The sequence below is a fragment of the Magnolia sinica genome, chromosome 12 (assembly GCF_029962835.1).
Source record: "Magnolia sinica isolate HGM2019 chromosome 12, MsV1, whole genome shotgun sequence".
Classification (NCBI taxonomy): Eukaryota; Viridiplantae; Streptophyta; class Magnoliopsida; order Magnoliales; family Magnoliaceae; genus Magnolia; species Magnolia sinica.
In genome coordinates, this window is record NC_080584.1 from 2,400,517 (window position 1) to 2,420,475 (window position 19,959).

Sequence of the window (19,959 nt, forward strand, 5' to 3'; positions counted from 1 at the left end):
CCTAACATGGGGTGACGCATCTGGTTGTAGTGGTGGATTTCATATAAACATCATGGTGGGGCCCACCTAAGCAACTCATTCTCTCTACTTGCAGGCCCACCCCAACTACTGTGGAGAAAGGCTGTTAATGGGGCAGTTTATTGAAAACCATTTTGAGAAAGGAGCCAGAATGTAAATTCTATACGAAGTAGGTAGTTTTTTGTAAAACTATGCCCACCAATGGGAACGATATAAAATTGCTCAGGAAACCTATTAGCTCAACGGTTGTGGCCCATGTGAGTAATGTATCATAACTTGATTAATGGGTTTGATGAAAGATACTCCCTCTTGTGACCCCATACACAAACCTATGATTGGTAACCTACCCCAACTGTTCCCCTTGGTGTGGCCCACCTAAGTCGTGTCTCTGGATGATTTTTATCCCCAGGGCCTAAAATTGAGGATAGAACCCGATGGATAGAGTGGATACATCTTGTGTGGGCCCCACATAACTTGGGTGTTTCATGGGGTGTGGTCCACCCAAGCTTTGGATTTACTCTACTATTATAACACATTAAAAGATAAGATGGGCTTATTATGGTCCACCTAATGGACGGTGATGGCATCCGAAAAGCTCACAAAAGGATTTCCAATTATATTTAAAGGCCAATGCTTTTGGGAAATTACACAAAACTCTATTATTAAGGTCGAAACCAATGTTTAAACAAAGGTTATTTAGGTAATTTCACATGTAAGTCCAGGAAAAGATCGTTTTGGAAATATTTTGATCACAAATCAGCAACTGCCACTTGGCCACACTGGAACCATTGATAAGGCGGGCCCTTCTAGATGTGTGGATGGTCAAATCGTTGATGTGGACTACCCCTAAGTACGGTCCACTTTTCATGGGCCAACATGAAAAAATCACACCTCTGCGAGTAAGATTTCCATCAGATGTCTTATAAAAATGATGGTTTGAATCAAAGGTCCAATGATCAATATGGATAGTCCGTTTTGATGGAGATGATTTGGACCATCCATTAGGTTCAATCCACTTTTCAAGGGTGAAAAATTCACACTAATTAAAGGAACTTTTCCATCCAATGTCTTATAAAAAATGATGTTTTCGATCGAAGGTCTATTGTCCATTTAACAGAGTTGGTTTGGACCATCGATAAGGTTCGATCCACTTTTCATGGGCCAGCATGAAAAGCTTACACTGATTAGAGCATGGATTTTAGACACCGCGACTCAGACCGACTCATTCGGTCTCGAGTCAAGCCACCACAACTCTGGTGCATCGGTCCAACTCGGGATGTGGCTCATCTGAGTCTTAAAACCATGGATTACAGGAAGTTTTCCATCCCATCCCTGTCATGTAAAAATGATGGTTTGGATTGAAGAAGGTGCAATAATCAATATGAATGATAATCCATTGAATGGAGATGATTTGGACCGTCCATTAGGTTCAATCCACTTTTCATGGGTCAGCATTAAAAAATCACATTGATTAGAGGAACTTTTCCATCCCATCTGTCTGAATGGACAGACGAATACAGAGACGTCTATATAATAAGTCATATCAGTCATGATGAACCAAAACTCCAATTAGTTGGGATAAAGCTTAGACGATGATGATCATAAAAAACTGGCCAATCAAACCAAAGACATCAGACCGCTGCTAGGAATTATTCATGTACCGTTAACAATCTATATAAATTATCTGGTGCAAAAACATCTGTAGCGAAAGTTCGCTGTGGATGAATCACATTGCTGTGATGGAAAATGGCCCCCACTGGATCAAGTGGGGAACTCACTACTCGCCGCCAATGATATTTGAACACATCTGGTTATGCAACATTCAACTGCAATGTTGAACTTTTGGGTGAAGAACAAGCCCGCCCGGATCGTGCATTATTTTAGCACGAATGGGTTCAGTTTTTCTTGGGCATCCCTGCTATTGCTGTCGTCGTCATTGTTGTTGCAGATGGATATGAGAAGATACTTCTCTTTCACATATTACATCTCTACATGGTCCCAATTGACTGATCGATCTTCGAATCCGTAATCTGGTTGTTGAAGCCTGTTGCGCCCCAGCCTGCTCATGACGGCGAGACCTGAAATGGCAGCAGAATTTGAGTTAGGGAACAGCTGTAACAAAAGCATCTGATTCATTTTCATCAAATTCTACTGATGTTTTTGACAGAAAGCATACAATTTATGTTGTGGGAAAAGAAGAATCTGTATTTTATTCATATACAAGCCATGTAAGAAGAAGCCATATTTTATTCATATCAAGCTATGTTATTATACATGAGGATATACGTCTAGAGATGGCGTGTTTTTTTACCATTGCTACTACTGATATTTATTTATTATTATTATTATTGAGGCACACTTTAGACAGGTAATCATCCAAAATTTAAATTGATTTAATGATTCCAACCTCTATTTACTAAGCATCTATTGGTAGAATTTGGAGCACTGACTGTTTATTTATTGGTAGAATTTGGACCACTGACTGTTTACATTTTGACCCTCTATTAAATAGCAGTAAGGGAATTGAATTAGTGTTTTTTTTTTGGGTTTATTGTGTATAAACCGTCGTACTCTGCCAGAGTATCAGAGCCTCATTTTGGAAACCCCTCCATGGCCTCACCTAACTACCTAAATGCCCTCCTTTAAAACCACTCTCATGTCCGTTAATAATGTAAAGTTTTAACTATCAGGAAAACTAACTGCGCAAAAAACCTCTCCCAAGCTATTCATGTTACCCATAGTGTGTGTGTATTCAGGTCAAATGGTTGGACGTCCAACCAGCTTAAAATTGGGGCAATAACTAATGGTAATAAATAACATGTTGGAGTAGTAAAAAAGGGGTGGTGGATTAGGTGGGCCCCACCGTGGTGTTTATGTGAAATCTACCTTGTCCACTAGGTGTGTGACTCCATGCTATGCCCGAAGCCCAAAAATCAGCCCCATCCGTGATTCAGACAGACTACACGATTGAAAATAATGTACAGGGCAATGCTCACCCTCCAAACCGTTTCACTTGGAGTGGCCCACTTGAATCATGGATGGGTACAATTTTTATGCTCCAGGCCTATGTTTTGGTGTGAAATCTAATGGTTGGAGTGGATATCATATGATCGTCGCAGTGGGCCTGTAAAAATCAAGGGTGGAAATCACTCTCTCAACTGTTTCCTTTGGTGTGGCCCACTTGAATCATAGGTCAGCCTGAATTTTTGGCGTTGGGTATAACATTCGATTACACATTGAATGGTCAGAGCGGATTCCACATACAAATCACAGTGGCCCACCTAAAAACTCAATGGTGGTCGTCCGTCTCCACTTGCTGTTACGCCTGTGAGGCATTACCAGCTTAAAAAATGAAATTACCCATGCCCACCCTTGATTTTTTTATGGGGTCCACTGTGATGTGTATGTGACATCCACTTCGACCATTAGATGTGTAATTCTATGTTAGTCTGAAGGCAAAAGTATCAGCATGACCTGTGATTCAGGTGGGCCAAAAAAAGGAAAACATTTGGGAGAGAAACATCCACCCTTTACTTTAGAGAGCCCACCATGATGACTATATGAAATCCACTCCAACCACTATATGTCATACAAAAACATATTTCTAGAGCATAAAAATCAGGCCAATCCATGATTCAAGTGGGTTGCGCCAAGTGAAACAGTTTGGAGGGTGAGTGTTGCCATGTACATAATTTTCAATCGCTTGGTCTTCCTAAAACACGTATGAGGATGATTTTTGGGCCCTAGGCCTACCATGGGGTGAGACACCTAGTGGACAAAGTGGATTTCACATAAACACCACGGTGTGCCCACCCGATCCACTCCCCATCAACTTCTCTCCTATATATCTATCAGCTTATTTATTACCATTAATTGTTGCCTCAATTCCAAGCTGGTTGGATGTCCAACCGGTTGGACTTGAGAGAGGTAATAAATGAGGGAAAGTAGATTTAGATGGTTTGGTCATGTGCAACATAAGCTAAGAACTGTTCCAGTTCGAAGGAGTGAGTTGGTGCAAGTTGAAGGCTTGAAAAGGCAATGGGAAGGCCCAAAAAGGACGTGTATGTGGTAAGAAAAGGCTTGATGACCTATGGTCTAACTGAAGGTATGGGTCCTTGATAGAGTGGAATGGCAGAACAGGTTTCACGTAGCCAACCCCAATTAATTGGGATAAGGCTTAGATGATAATGATTAAGTGATGTATGCGTGTATGCATGGTAGTGCGATGGCATACCTTCGACCACTCTGTAAAGAGATGACCACCATCTATCTCTAGGGACCTGGTACTGATTCAGCGTCTCCTCAATTGCTTTGTCATGCTTCCCTTCCAAAACACCTTGTAGGGTGATGACAGCATCCTTTGTTTTCTTGAGAATGCTGTTCTCATCTTCAATCTCCAGCTGTTGGAGGTCGTTATGCGATGATGTGAGGCTGACAGCAAGCGCAAACTGAGCTGCTGCTGCCCAGCGAGAAGATGCCAGCCATCTCCTCTGCCCATCTGGGTGCTTGTTCTCTTCCCTCCTGGATCTGCTCTCGCCGTCCCCAAGAACCAAGCCCTGTAATTTTTATTGGAGATTGCATACATGTAAGATAAAAAGGAGAAGGAAAGAAAGAGAAACAAGTAAACAATGAAAGAATGGAAAGATGTAAAGGTGGGACTAATGGAAGAGCAATGATCCAGTATGCAGGGCCTACGTGAGACCATCTGCATCCACTGTGGGCCAAAAGTACCCTGATTGGACCATCATATCCATCCAATTAAGTGCTTGCAAAATAGAAGCAGAGACAAGTCTTAGTTTCTGTCCAATTTTTGGGCCCTTAATCTGATGGCTGTGATCATATAACAAGGGTGATTTTGTGGCCATGTCCAATATAAAGGCCGTTCCTATCGAAAGGTGTCCGTGTCGGATGCGGATTGCGTCCCACCCCCACCTGTCTCTAGCCATGACCAGGCAGGTCTATGGGTGGGCCCACTGTGATGTATCTGTTTATCCATGCTGTCTAAGTTCATTTTAGGGTATGTGCACACAAAATCCAATGCTCAAGTGGACCACACCAAATAATAAGCTTGGGTTGCATTAAATGCACAAATCATTAAATGCAAGAGTCATCTTTGGCGTGATCCACTTGAGCATTGGATCTGCCTCATTTTTGTGCACATACCCTAAAATGATCTTAGAGAAGGGATGGATGACGAGGATAAACAGATACATCATGGTGGGCCCGCCCACAGAACTGCCCGTTCGTGGCTAGAGACGGGTAGGGGTAGGATGCAATCCGTGTCCATCTGTGTCATAGGTGGGCCCACATGCGCAGCATAGAGAAATTACACCACAATATATTAAGAGGAATACTAAATAGATCGTTGCTCACGAAATAAGAAAAGAGAGTGATTTTGAGTTATTGGATGGACTCCTCCCCATGGCAATATCAATGGAAGCTGGCTTCATTTGCAATATTATGGGGCTAAGGAGAGGGATTCCAGGATTTTTAATGATAAGGCAGTGAAAATCTCCTCATTAAAGAGCTTGATTTCTTGCTTTTTGGTTGGGCCCTTCATAAGGCAAATTTATAGGGATTTTGATAGCTTTCCTGTTTGGACACAGGGTTTGATTACTGTTGGGGATAGAGGGTATTTTTGCATCTTGGCTCTTAATATGGGGTGGGGAATTGCATTTGCGGCATTGTTTGTTTTTGGCTTGTTTTGCTTCTAGAATCCCCCGTGTGGAGTGATGAGAGGGTCACTTGTGAATGGGGGCTTATGTATCTCCATATTTTGGCCATATTTGGCCTTCTATAGCATCTAGTCTTCTTTCCAGAGAAAAAAGAAAAAGAAAAAGATAATGAAAGGGCAATATAAAGAAGGAAAGGAAAGAAAGCCTCTTCACCAGACTGACAATAGATAAAAAAAAGTACCCGTAAGTATTGAGCGTTGGCAGCTCCAGTACTCTGAACCATCTTGGAGAAAGCACTTCCTTCATTTAATAGGAGATCCTCTGGGCTGTCGAATTCTAGAACCTGCATGGAAAGAGAATAATGCTGATCCCTCAACTGGAAATGTATTACTTGATAGAATATGTGGAAGCCATAACAAACACCAACAACTGCATGCACGCACAAAATTACAAACATGCATCTCAAATTGCAGGTAAAAAGTGTATGTATTTATTCCATTTGGATATGACATGGACCAAATTAGTCTTAATTCTAAGGAAAGAAATAGCTTGGTATGTCTTGAAATTTTGTAGATACACTTGTACACTTAAATTCTTGGGATTTTGGTCAATTGCAATAAAAACCCATCCCTTACTACTATTCCCAAATAAACCACTATCTTCTCCAGAAACGGTCCAAAGACACCCCATTTTGACCTTGACTGATGGAAAAGAGACTGAAGGACTGTTAAGGATGGAAATGACTATTTTGCCCTTAAAGAGATGAATGTTAGGGCATGGAAATGATGTAGCCCACCGCGATGGTATGACATTCACTCTGTCCATTCATTGTGCTAACACATGTTAGGATGCGAGGCCAATTCAAAAGTCAAGTGGGCCACACAATTAGTAAGGTTTTCTAACCGCACTAAAAATGTAATGGTCATTTTGGTCATATACAAAATGGCCATAGGACCTAATGGGCATTTTTGGTTATATACAAAACATGGTAAATGGTCGATATGTAGCTTGTATGGCAGACTGACGGTAGGTTTTGACTAACAGAGTAAAAGATAAGGGTTTATTTGGAAATACTAAGAAGGGGAAGGAGGTTAAATCAATGGAACCAAAGATGGGGGTTTATATGTCAAAATCTCAAAACTCTTTAGTTGAGAAAAATAGAAATCTCAAAATGACTGATTGGATTCCTTTGATTCATTCCACCACTATCTACTTATCTTTTCTTTTCTTTTTTTTTCTGTTAGCTTTTTAGTACACCCCACTGTCAGTTCACACTTCACTGTTAGCCACCACTATCTACTTATCTATATTAATATGTGTTTCTAAATGTATATTCACACATAAATGGTTTGCATGTGGAGACATTTTGGGATACACCCCTTGTGAATAAAATAATAATGCGTTTTACAGATACTACGGTAGATAATAAAAAAGATCATTAAAATTTGAGTTCAGAAGTTAAAGAGTATTGATTTTACATAAAATTCTGTTCTTTCCTAAAATGAGAATGCTGAACAGTTGATATACTTGAGACTCCACTTCATTTACCCAAGTGCCAAACTGAACTAGCAGATTACAAAAGTTTAAAAAACACCAACAGGCTATTACATTACAATTGCTTGTGTTTCCTCATGGCAAATGAGGCAGGGCTGCTTTAGCAAGTAAAAGGGCTTGAATACATACCTGACCAGCATCGAGGAGAAGAACCCTGTCACAGTCGATTATTGTATTCAAACGATGGGCGATAATGAGCATTGTGCAAGATTTGAATTCCTCTCTTATGGTTTTCTGTATAAGAGCATCAGTTCGAACATCCACGGCTGCTGTTGCTTCATCAAGGACAAGAATCTTTGATCTACGCAGAAGTGCACGAGCAAGACTCAGTAGTTGCCTTTGTCCAACACTGAAATTCTCCCCGGCCTCAGTAACCTTCCAAACCACAAAGTTGGTGATGTTTTTAGTTAAATCATGAAATATATATTTTCAGCATGTATTGTGTAAAACTATTGATAATAAAATCAACTAAATCTATCCACATGCTTGCTAGTTTTTTATCTCAGAGGGAAGCTACTCAGATGAGCACACTTCATGAAGTTCCATGAAGTGTGTCAAAAACTATTGTATTTATGGCACTTGCATATGGTGATTGATTTGGTTGCCAGCATCTTGATGGGAGGAAAGAAAAGAAAAGAAAATAAAAGAAAAGAGAAAAGGGAAAAGGAAACAGGGAAAAGAAGAAAGAAAAAAGGACTCCACATTCAGCAAGCAAAGCTCACTACAATGAACATTGCCCAACCATAGTACAATCTTTTGCACTATGACCCATTAAAGTTGTTCCTATCACAATAGCTGTTTCCATTGCATATGGTTTTGATAAAGGACTTCTATGAAGAGCATAACATAATAGCATGCCTCTTTCTACAAATAGCATTTGATCTTTTCAAAAGGTCTTCTTAATTGTAACTTTCATATTGAAAAGCGAATAGTATTTAAAGAAGAAAATATTTAATAAACTAATAGAAAATGATGCAACAAAAAGAGCACCACCCTCTTTTACTGCCTTTGACGACTGAGGAGAAAGAATATCCATCATAATCTTATGAGAAGCTTCTAATATCACTCATAAGCTCAGAAGCCACAACATAACCATAAGCTTATGAGGAAGTGGCTTACTTAAATCCATAGATGACCATATGAGTGATTAATGCAAGCACATACCTCAGCATCAAGACCCAATGAGTTCCTCCTGATAACGTCCTTTAGATGTGCTCTCTCTAATGCCTCCCAAAGATCGGCATCATTATGCTCATTGAATGGATCGAGATTAAACCGGACCGTACCTAGACATATAAAAAAAAATGGCCATTACAATTAAACAAACTCGCAAAGGTTTGACACATTAAAAGCTAACCAAAATGGCAATTTGATACATCAACATACAGCACAGGAGACGGCACTACAATCAGTGATAGAAACACTCCTAATTATCAAACACAGTAATTGGATAGATCTACATAGGTTCAAAGCGAAATGGCATTCCTATGAGACACAATCAGAGGCCGAAGGGCAGTCTTCATCAGGGTCATGAAGTAAGCTTCCCATCACACTTGTACTCACCCATGCTTCTCAACTAAAAGTATATAACTAGAATTTCTCATCATTTTTAAGGACTAAAAGCATCCATATTATCTCAAAATATGAGAAACAACAACCCAAAACAGACTAACCAAAACAGCCAAAATGATGGACATTACTTGCAGTTGGTTTGAAAATACAGCATTTGTTCATAATTGTTAGTGTTCAAATACACAGCTGTGTGTGTACATGCAGAGCACAATAATCGTGTTAGTGTACACAGTCTTGTGTGCACACCCGCAATTCACCATACCTATGTAGTTGATTTTATCTTATTCAAGCTTATCTTTGTAACAAACTAATTATAAATGAAGTCTGCAAGCCTTTGCTCCTAGTGAAGCTGAAGCGGACAGATGGGTTTGGAAAGAGGAGAGTTTGGGCCGTTTCTCGGTAAGATCTTTTTTTCCCATGCAGGGCAGACCTCCTGTCCAGGCAGAGGTGAGAGCTAATTCATTTGTTTGGTCATATTCCGTCCCTCTGAAATTTGCCACTTTTGGTTGGTTGGTTGGGAGGAAAAGAGTCCTAACTATTGACAACTTGAGGAAAAAGGGCCATAATAATCACTAACTTTTGCCTTTTGTGTATGCAAGATGGGGAGTCAGTGGATTACCTATTTTTACATTGTCCATTCTTGACTCCGATCTGGTCGGATATTTTGGGCCAGTTCAAAATCTGGTGGACCATGCCAATTTCGGTGGATTGTTGCTTGCTTGCTTGGCACGGAGTTCGCCTTCCCAAGTATAGGAAGATTCTTTGGAGAATGACCCTGCTTGCGTTTTGGTGGGCAGTTTGGGACGAGTGGAATGCTGGGTGCTTCAATAACACCATTGAGACGGTGGATAGGATTTCTCTTCGAATCAGATGGCTAGTTTGTGAATGGGCTGTGGCTACCCCCCAAAATCAGGGGTTCTAAATTGGATTTCTTATGGTGATTACTGGGTCGCTGTTTCGGCACCCTTGCACCTTCTTGTTTTTGGTTTAGTGCTCCTTTTTAATAAAATCGGTGTGCGTGTTATTTTCTGAATCAGAGGAATGTTTCTACTTCTCTTTAAGTTGCCAAACTGCTAGGATAATACCCAGATAAAAATGGATGTTCAATGCTAACTGTGAAATAAAAGAACAAGAACAATTGGGGAGAGAGAGAGAGAGTTCCGAAATGTGCATTTCGTTCTTTAATCAGTTGGCTAACCCCAAGTGAACTTTGAAAACCCATATAATTTCACAAAAGTCATTACAATTCATTCTACAACAAGAGTGTATTTGAGAGTACATGTAATTACATATCACATGCACAGAATATCTGATTCTTGTAAAAGTGGGCTACCCCATGATGATCATCACCTCATATAGAAATCAGGCTAATCCACTCATTGAGTGGGCCGCACCAGTATACTGAGTCATACCATTGGCTTTCCACTGATTTTGATGCTGCTTTATGAGTGGATCAGCCTGATTTTTGTACCATGTTTTAAATGGCATGGCCCACCTTGTGCATGGGTTGTATATTCTACACCCATGACATGTTGGCAGTAATGAAGTGGCTGTATGTGAAAGTTCGCACATAGCCAATGCATGTGATCAATTCTCTTCCTGAATATTTCCAAAAGGTGCATGAGATTCATATTGTCAGGTGTGTTCACACTTTCACAGTTAGATAATTTGCGAGGATGAGAGAAACTGCATACCTGAAAACAGAACAGGTGACTGCGGTATAATCCCAAGAGTTTTACGCAAATCTTCTAGACCAAATTTTGCAACATCACAATCATCAATGAAGATCCTCCCTCTCTCCAGTTCCACAATACGAAATAAAGCATTGAGCATGCTGGATTTCCCAGCACCGGTCCTCCCAACTATTCCAATCTTCTCACTTGGCAAAATTGTAAAGGACAAGCCATGAAGAACGGGAGGAAGCTCTGGCCTGTACCGCAGAACAACATCCTCAAATTTGATAGTCCCAGCTGAAGGCCAACCTGGTGGAGGTCTGTTGCTTTCGATAACAGCAGGTGCTTCAGAAGGCAACTCTATATACGTGCCCACTCGCTCAACAGCATTCAGACTATTCTCAGCCATACTTGCAAGTCGCAAAACGGCTGTCAAGAGGCTTGTAATATTCAATGCATAAGAGAGAAGTAGACCCATAGTTGATGCAAATGCCTGCTGGTTTTCAGCACGTTGGTTTTGCATGACAGCGAAAGTTGCTGTTAACCAGATCATGATTCCTCCCAATACTTCCAAACGAATACCTAGCCAGCGGTTTGAACTCATGTTCACAAGTGTATATCTCACATTATTGTCCATTGAATTCCCATTAATGTTAGACATTCTATCATATGCTTTATATGCACGGATTGTTGATAGTCCATTTAATGCTTCCCCAAATTGGGCATAGACAGGAGATCTAGTTATAGAATCCAATCGTTTGACTTCACGGGCAGTACTCTGTAACATACACATGCATAATAAGCTTTGGAAGTAATCGCTATATATTTGGAATCTCAGAATTGTAAGGATTTTAACTATAAACTGCCTTCACAGCCATATATGAAAAAATTTACAAAACAAAGTTCCTAGAGTCTTCAAATAAGCGATTCAATGTCTGACAAGTGCTTACGAAAATACAAACAAGTAGCCAGTTGGTTGTTTCCATATGGCAATAAAGGAGAAATTGAAGTTATAATTGAGCATTGGCTTCCTTGTTCCTACCAGTCTTTCCTAGTCTCTATGCTGGTTATCATGGTAACATTTGAATTTTACCAATGTAAAAGTTCATATGGTAAGATATAAAAGTCAGTGCCGTAATATAGAATGTCATAGAAGAATCAGTGCCGCTGAAGTTATGGCCCTTGAGAGAGTGGAATGCTGGATCATGATTCATTTAGCTGACCCCAATTAGTTGGGATAAGGCTTAGATGGTGTTAGAAAATATCAGTGCCCTAATATCAAATGTCCCAAAATATTTAAATATTTGACCTAGGAAAAGAAGTGCAAACTTGAACAGTAAATTCACTTAATAAGATTTTGGGGTCACAAATAGCTCAATTTAAGTTTGTACTGAACATTCAGAAAAAAACCATTGAATGAAATGTCTAATGAAGGATCTATAAACTAATTTTGTAATTCCTACCCAGCAAAGTACAAAAAACAACAACACAATAAAGGAAAATAAATAATTAACAAGAAGTATATGTGTTTTGTCAGCTCTAAAGTTTCCAGAATATAATAACAAATAAATAGGCACACAGAAGGAAACAGTAAAAAATTGTATGACAATATGGGAAATAAATTGACACATCTTATTTAAAAGGCAACCACATACCTGGTAATATAGATAGGCTGTGTAAAACAAAATCAGGAGTGGCATTATTGCCCATAGGGAGACGGTGCTCACGATGCCTATCAACACAAAAGTTGAAAGGAGCTGTGCTATTTGGCCCATAAACATGTTTACAATGACAGCAACATTGCGATCTATATCACCAAGATCCTTTGCAAATCTGTTGATTACCCGCCCAATTGGATTTGTATGGAAGAATAACATTGGAACTCTTAATATAGAGTTAAGCATGGCATCATGCAACCTTCTGGCAGCATAAAGACTCGAAGTGATCAACCAAAAAGAGTTCAACAACGTAACTAGTACCTGATACAGGGACAACAGCCCAAGTAAGGCCTCAAGGCAGTAGGCAAAAGGACATTCAACTATGGTAAACCAATTGCCACTAGGATTGACTTTTGGAAATCATAGGTAATTGAGAAGCACATAACAACTCTTAACCTTGACTTTTCATAGCTATACCTGACAAAAAGAGAGAACTGCATATATCAGAGTATAGAAACCAGATCCATGGCTTTTCGTAGAGCTTTGATCTGTCCAAGCACTTAACCATGTGCTACTGCTAACTCGAAGAACTTCAGTTAGGATGTAGCAACCAAAGAGTACCACAACCACCCAAGCACCGCCTAACGCATTTTTATACCTGCAAAAAGAAACCAAATTCACAGAACATTTCATTACATGGAACACATTTTGTAGCATCAACATGAACACAAGTGCAGAGAGGAATTGAAACATGAAATAATCAGCATTAACAAATGCCTAATTTATAAAAGAGTTAAATTTCAGTATCATCCCATGCATCGAGGACTCAAGAGTTCAAATAAGCACTAGCACTACATATGAATGCAGATGTGTGTGTGTGTGTGTGTGTGTGTGTTAGTAACTAAGCTCAAAGAGTTGACTAAACTTGAGCAAAACTTGAGTCCAGGTTTTTTTTTTTTTGGGTTAGATTGTTAGTACACACGCACTGTCAGTACACAATCCACTGTTAGCCACCCCCACTAGGGAATCGATCCCAAGACCTCAAGTGTTGAAACGAGGCATCTCCACTGAGTCCAGGTTTCCAAGGACTCAGTTTTTCACTTGACTGAGCCAAAAGTGGGACAAGGGAAGACTTGCCCGAACTTTCTTAGAAGCAAGCAAAAAACTTGAAAGCTTGATCAAAGTGGCTTGATAGTTGAGACCTTTTGAATACCGGTCGTGGGTCGAGATTTTGAAGCTTGATCTGAGATGCATGTATATGCCATGACACGTGATGAACATTTTATATCTAAAAAAAATAAAGAAATCATGTTAAGGGCCACATTCCTGCAGCCAGTTAAGCTTATAGCATATCTACTTGAAACATAATTATACAAGTAAAACAAGCTCCTACCTCGCAAGAACCTTCCAACTAACAACACCCGTTTCACGTTCCTCTTGTTTGATGAGAACAGATTTTCCTTCCTTCCCTTTCTTTCCACCAGTAGCATTTGTCAGCAAGCCATCCTCCTTGATAGGCTCTCCATTAACAACACGTTTCTGAGTCATTGGCCCATTGTTTTCACCTACTTCCTTCTCTTCCTCTTGTTCTTCCAATTTCCCGGCATTCTCCATTAATCTTTGAAATAGTGCACCACTATTAGTTAGCTCGTCAAAGGTTCCTTCCTCTTTCACCATACCTTCATGCACCAGGATAATTTTGTCAACATGTGGAAGAAAATGCAACTGGTTTGTAACAAGCACACGGGTTTTTCCTCGCAGTTCATCCTTGATGCATTTATCAAAAACCTGGAGAAAAGATTGACATGAAAAATTAGAACATCACAAAATTAATTTCAAGACTGCCAGTTTCGTTTTAAGTTTTACTAATAACCAAGAAAAAAGCATGGTTCCTATCATTCAGTACATCCATACTTTGATCAGAAAAAGTATGTTGTGGTCATTGAGATTATGTTTTTCAATAAAATTCTTCTCTTCATACTTGTGTATTTGAAAGAACAATTGCTCTTTTTCCGACTGATAGGAAGAATCACTCTTTGAAGATAAAAGAAGAAGAAGAAGAAGAAGAAGAAGAAGAAGAAGAATCGCTCTTCGATGAACTCTTTTTGGCCTATATTCATGCTCACAGCTTTCAGGAAAAAACGAGAGAGGGAGAGAAAGGAAGGAAAAAACTCCAAGAAGTTTAATGTTCTCCCATATGTAAAATGCCCCCAATTACCAAGTAGCCCTACCAAACTTGGATTCATAAGCTGTGAAGATAGTAATAGGGTAGGTAATATGGACTTGCATTCAGAAGTTATGATGATGCAGGACAATCAACCACTTGCTCTAAAAGCTCGAACTGTTAGAGTATGGCGAATTAATCCATTTATCTCATAGCCCAGGCCCCACATCTCATGGGTTAGGACCTCAACCGGACCCCCTTCGTGGGCCCCAAATCACATGGGCCGCCCACCCCTAGTGTGTCCCCGCATCCCATGGCTACCCCACTCGAGCCCAGTATGAAATGCGCATTAATCACCCTTGGTAAGGAGTCTCGAACACGAGACCTCCCCCGTGGGCCCTAGATCGCATGGGTCACCCACCCCAAGTGTGCCCCTGCATCCAACAAGTGACCCCACTCGAGCCCAATGTGAAAATGCCCCTGCATTAATCACCCCCGGTGAGGAGTCTCGAACACGAGACCTCCCGCTCTGATACCAATTTGATGCAGGACAATCAACCACTTGCTTTAAAAGCTCGAATTGTTAGAGTATGGAGAATTAATCCCTTTATCTCATAGCCAAGGCCTCACATCTCATGGGTTAGGACCTCAGCCGAACCCCCTTCGTGAGCCCCAAATCACATGGGCCGCCCACCCCGAGTGTGTCCTCGCATCTCACAGGCTATCCCACTCGAACCCGGTGTGAAATGCGCATTAATCACCCCTGGTAAGGAGTCTCGAACACGAGACCTCCCCCGTGGGCCCCAAATCGCATGGGTCACCCACCCCAAGTGTGCCCCTGCATCCAACAGGCGACCCCACTCGAGCCCAATGTGAAAATGCCCCTGCATTATATGAAGACAGTCACATTAGTTAGGTAACATTCAATTCCTTGGGTTGAGTTCATAAACCTTAACAAAATGAGATTACCTGTCGACCAACATGAGCATCTAGAGCACTCAAAGGATCATCAAATATGTACACGTCTGAGTTGGAGTATACGGCTCTAGCCATGGAAACTCTTTGCTTTTGTCCACCACTAATGTTCACTCCCCTTTCACCGATCTCTGTGAGATCACCACCCTGATAAAATAAGTGTGAGACTATGTACAAATGCTTACAAGCAAAGAGACACATGCAAATATGTTACCCACCCATTTAAGCATAAGAATAGACGATCATATGGTATACACAAATATCTGCATTTCTACCTGATATGCATAACCTTTATAGTTTATATGAACACATGTGAGCACATGTACTAGATGTCACGGGGTAAGTTCAGCAACACTAAAGATTGAATGCTCTATGGATAATGGAAACTATATACTTACTGGAAGTAACTCAAGATCATGTGCTAATGCAGTCACTTCTATGGCCTTCTCATAGCGTGCTGGATGGAAAACGGATCCAAATAATATGTTGTCGCGCACCTGCACAGGCAAATTTTCAGCATCCTCTATGTTGAGCTTTGCTTAGCACAATAATGAAATACACCACTAGGAGAAAAGGACAAGTATAAGACATCGTAACTCACAGTTGCATTGAAGATCCATGAAACTTGTGGGACATAGGCTACAGTTCCACGAATAGAAACACTTGTATTGGTATCCGCCATTGGAGGTAGTTCCCCAAGCATTGCCGATATCACTGATGTTTTTCCCTCTCCAGTACTACCAACAACTGCAACAAGGCTACCAGCTGGTACATCCAAATTAATGTTTGATAATGTGGGCTTCTCTGCCTGTTTTCACAACACCAAGCCTCCTAAGAAACTCCGAAAGAAGACACAAGCTTCCCAATGCAAATAACTACATAACATGATGAGCCAAAACTAGCATATACAGGCGACTCTTAACAACTTCAGTGAACTGCATTCTATACTATTCAAAATATTTTCGTCAGAAAGTGAATTGGCCAATATTTTTGAGTTAGATGCAAATAAAAAGCATCCCAAGTGAACCAGATCAGGTGCTGCCAAATCCAAGCCAACTCAGAAGAGCTGCATGGGATCCATCTGAGTGTTAAAACCATGAAAAAAAGGCCAAGGGAGGGACATCTAAAACATTTTTTAGATGGTTCAATGCAAAAAAATCACAACAATCTGAACGAATTGTAAAGAAATATTCAAATTGATGATGTCTAACAAACTAAGATTTACATTTAGACCTTTGTATCCCAAGAAAAGTATCCATCCTTGATCGAGATGGCTGGAAGGCCTGGCTCTAGAGGTGGGTTTGGCAAAAGAATTCTCTCCTCAGTTAGGAATAATTCTTCCAAACGTTTCAATGACACCTGTGCATTTACAACCTGCCAAACATGAAAAGCATTATGTACTGTTTATGTAGTCTCACATACATGACGGGAAATAATTCTATGACATGCAAAGCCATTTTCCGCCAACTACATAACTAGGCCAGGAATATTCCCTGAAACAAGAACAACTAGATAATTGAATAAAGATAAGCCGAAAAGGAAGTCAAATACTTCCAAAAGGAATCACTGAAAGGGACAAAATCAAGATTCTATCCACATATGAATTGTACCACTAGAGACTCACAAATGTTAACCACTTCTACAACTTTCCAGATATCAAAATATGGAAGCCTTGAGTATGTTCCAAGAACAAGTATTTCAATATTCTTAGTTTATTACATTACTTGGGCAAATGGAATTCAGCCACATGCTAAGGCTATCATAAAGATTGTCCTTCAGCCAATACCACAGGTTATCATTCAAAACTATTTCGATATTTCATACATAAGCCAACTAGTTATCCAACCCCAGCTTACTGTCATACAACTCATGAGCTATGTGTGAAAGAAAAGTTCTCTCTAAGAAGTTTCTAGAAAAGAACGTGAGTTTTTCATTTTTTGGTTTTTTGGTAATTTGGTGGATGAGATTTAGGAGCAAGGTATGCTATATTGGTTTCAGCGGGCATATCGGTGCCTACTGAAACCGATACACGTAACGGCCGTTACAAGGGGCTTTTTTTTTTGCTAAAAAAAATGTAGGAAATTTCCAAATATTAAGAGGATTCTAAATACATATTCTTTTTTTCTTTTTTTTTTTTTTGGGATCATGTTTATGATGGCTTAACGGTCCACTTTTTTGTGATAATGCTAGCTCGAGCTATTTGATGATTTCATGAACCCAATGAGCTTCAAATGACCCCAGATTAGCACAAAATTCATGCAAGTTATAGCACTCATTGCACTAATGCAGATTCCTAAGCGTTTAATATCATTCCCCCCAAGTAATTTTAAGAAAAAAAAATTAAAATTAAAATTTGAATGAATAATGTCACCGGTTTGGGGGACCACTCAAATGCCACCAAATCGACGCAAAACATGCAAGCCATGACACACATCCCACTAATGCACTTTACATCATTCACTCTGAGTAATTTTAAGAAAAATAAATAAATTTAAATTCAAATGAATAATGTCGCTGATTTGGGGAACCACTCGAATGCCTCCAAATCAACCCCAAATTCAAAAAATCCATGGAACTCATCCCACTAATACATATTCCTAAGCATTTGACATTATTGTTCCCAAGAAATTTTAAGAAAAAAAGTGGAATTAAATTTGGATAAATATTGCCGCTGATTTAGGGGACCACTTGAATGCCCCCAGATTGGCCTGAAATTCCTGCAATTATGGCACTCATCTCATTAATACAATGGGCTTCTAATTATACTTATTTCGCCATTCAAATATCATATTGGTGGACATTTATTGGGCAGTGAAAATTAAAAAACCCAGTGGTCCTATTCAATAAACAAGTTCCTCAAATCAACGGTTATGATCATTCAGACAATCAGATTGTGGTTGTGGTGGAAGCTCTAGGCAGAATGGTGGAAAAGGATGCTATGGCTGGTCTAATAGAAGGTTTCAAGATCGACAACTCGGATTTCCAGATATCGCACCTTCAATATGCCTATGATACAATGCTTTTTTGTGGCACATCTAAAAGAAAAAGTTTGCAACTTGGGGAAAGTTATCATGTGTTATGGAGCAGTTTCAGGCTTAAAGGTGAACATCGCTAAAAGTGAACTTCTCAAGGTTGGTCTTTCAAAAGAAGAGACATCCAAGCTTGCTTCGAAATTCAGTTGTATGGTGGCATCATTCCCTTCTTCATACCTCGGCCTCCCTTTATGCGTAGGCAAGCCTGCGAAACACCTATGGGATAAAGTGATCGGAAGGGTAGAAAGGAAACTCTCAAGTTAGAAAATCGGCATTTCTCCATGGGCGGCAGACTGACTTAATCAAGATGGTGATTTCCAACCTTCCGTTCTATTTTATGTCTCTCTTCCGTTGCTCAAAATCAGTGTTGCACAAATTGGAAAAACTTATAAGGGATTTCTTATGGCAATGGGCATCTGATAATCACAAATTTCATTTGATGAAATGGGTTGATGTTTGTAAATCCCAGGATGGAGGCGGCGCCGGCCTAAGGCCATTGGACATGACAAATGAAGCTCTTCTGAGTAAATAGTTATGGAGGTTTGGATCGGAGGATGATTCTCTATGGAAACAGATTATGGAAAGGAACCTAGGAGGTTGGTGGACCCAAGATTCATCACTTTATTGAGCTTCCAACCTTTGGAAATTGGTGGCCCGAATAAAACTCAAATTTTTTTTTATGGGGGTGGCTTTCTCATCGGGTAATGGTGCAAGAATCCGTTTTTTGGAGGATTCCTGGTTAGGTGACAACCATTGCAGGATGTCTTTCCACGATTGCCGTGAACCTCCCATTCTTTAGATATCATGGTCACACAATGCTACATGGTTGAAAGAAATGAAACAACATGGGCTCCTCCATGTCATAGGAGGCTTTCGGATGAAGAAGTCGTGGATCATGCTAACCTATTAAGGTTACTCCGTTCCGCAAAGCCTGAGGCAGGGGTAAGTGATACCATGATATAGACCAAGGAGAAATCCAACCGACGTTCCACGAAATCTCTATTCAAGTTATTCAATGGCTACTCTTTGAAACTTTCACCTCAACATGCCGCTCATGTATGGCATTGTGGGGCTCCTCCCAAATTCGCGGTTCTAGCTTGGCTAGTCGGGAACAATAAAGTCCTTGCGGTGGACAATCTACGTTGAAGGAACTTGCCTCTCACAAATCTATGCATCATGTGCAAGAAATGTTGAGGAATCCACAGACCATCTCTTCCTTCATTGTTCTTATGCAAGAGCGCCATGGGACTTTTCTCCCTTTTCGGTGTATCGTGGGTGATTCCTATCTCATCGGAACATTTTGTTCTAGCCTGGCACCAAGTGGGGGGGAGTTGGCAAAAAGGAAGAGCCATCTAGAGGCTAGCCTTGTTGGAAGGAATTTCGTCACTTTGGGAAGAAAGAAACAACCGTTGTTTCCGGAATCGAATGGGTCCATCCTCGGCTTGCTTCATTGGGGCTAGGCTTTTAATCCAGCGATGGGCTGTTTCTGTAAATGTTGTAGCATCAGATTTTCTTTTTTCCAGATAGTTGGTCTGCCTTGTAATTTTTATTCATAGCTTTGTTAAATAAATAAATGATTGCCTTTCAAAAACAAACAGTGGGCCCCACATTTTAATGGCTTTAGTTTGATTTAATACA

At 40.2% G+C, this 19,959-nt stretch overlaps 1 protein-coding gene across 1 annotated transcript in view; it reads right to left on the reverse strand.

The window, feature by feature from the left end:
* Positions 1-1,658: 1,658 nt before the first annotated feature.
* Positions 1,659-19,959, reverse strand: part of LOC131220777 (ABC transporter C family member 2-like) — a 51,943-nt gene continuing 33,642 nt past the window's right edge. Inside the window, exons 17-29 of the mRNA XM_058215613.1 lie at positions 16,523-16,663; positions 15,891-16,097; positions 15,688-15,786; positions 15,284-15,436; positions 13,544-13,938; positions 12,628-12,808; positions 12,148-12,471; positions 10,514-11,270; positions 8,412-8,533; positions 7,377-7,622; positions 5,935-6,036; positions 4,253-4,574; positions 1,659-2,096 (exon numbers count right to left, since the gene is read on the reverse strand). Coding sequence (XP_058071596.1) covers positions 1,999-2,096; positions 4,253-4,574; positions 5,935-6,036; positions 7,377-7,622; positions 8,412-8,533; positions 10,514-11,270; positions 12,148-12,471; positions 12,628-12,808; positions 13,544-13,938; positions 15,284-15,436; positions 15,688-15,786; positions 15,891-16,097; positions 16,523-16,663 — 3,147 coding nt within the window. The 3' untranslated portion in view covers positions 1,659-1,998. The remainder of the gene's footprint in view (positions 2,097-4,252; positions 4,575-5,934; positions 6,037-7,376; positions 7,623-8,411; positions 8,534-10,513; positions 11,271-12,147; positions 12,472-12,627; positions 12,809-13,543; positions 13,939-15,283; positions 15,437-15,687; positions 15,787-15,890; positions 16,098-16,522; positions 16,664-19,959) is intronic.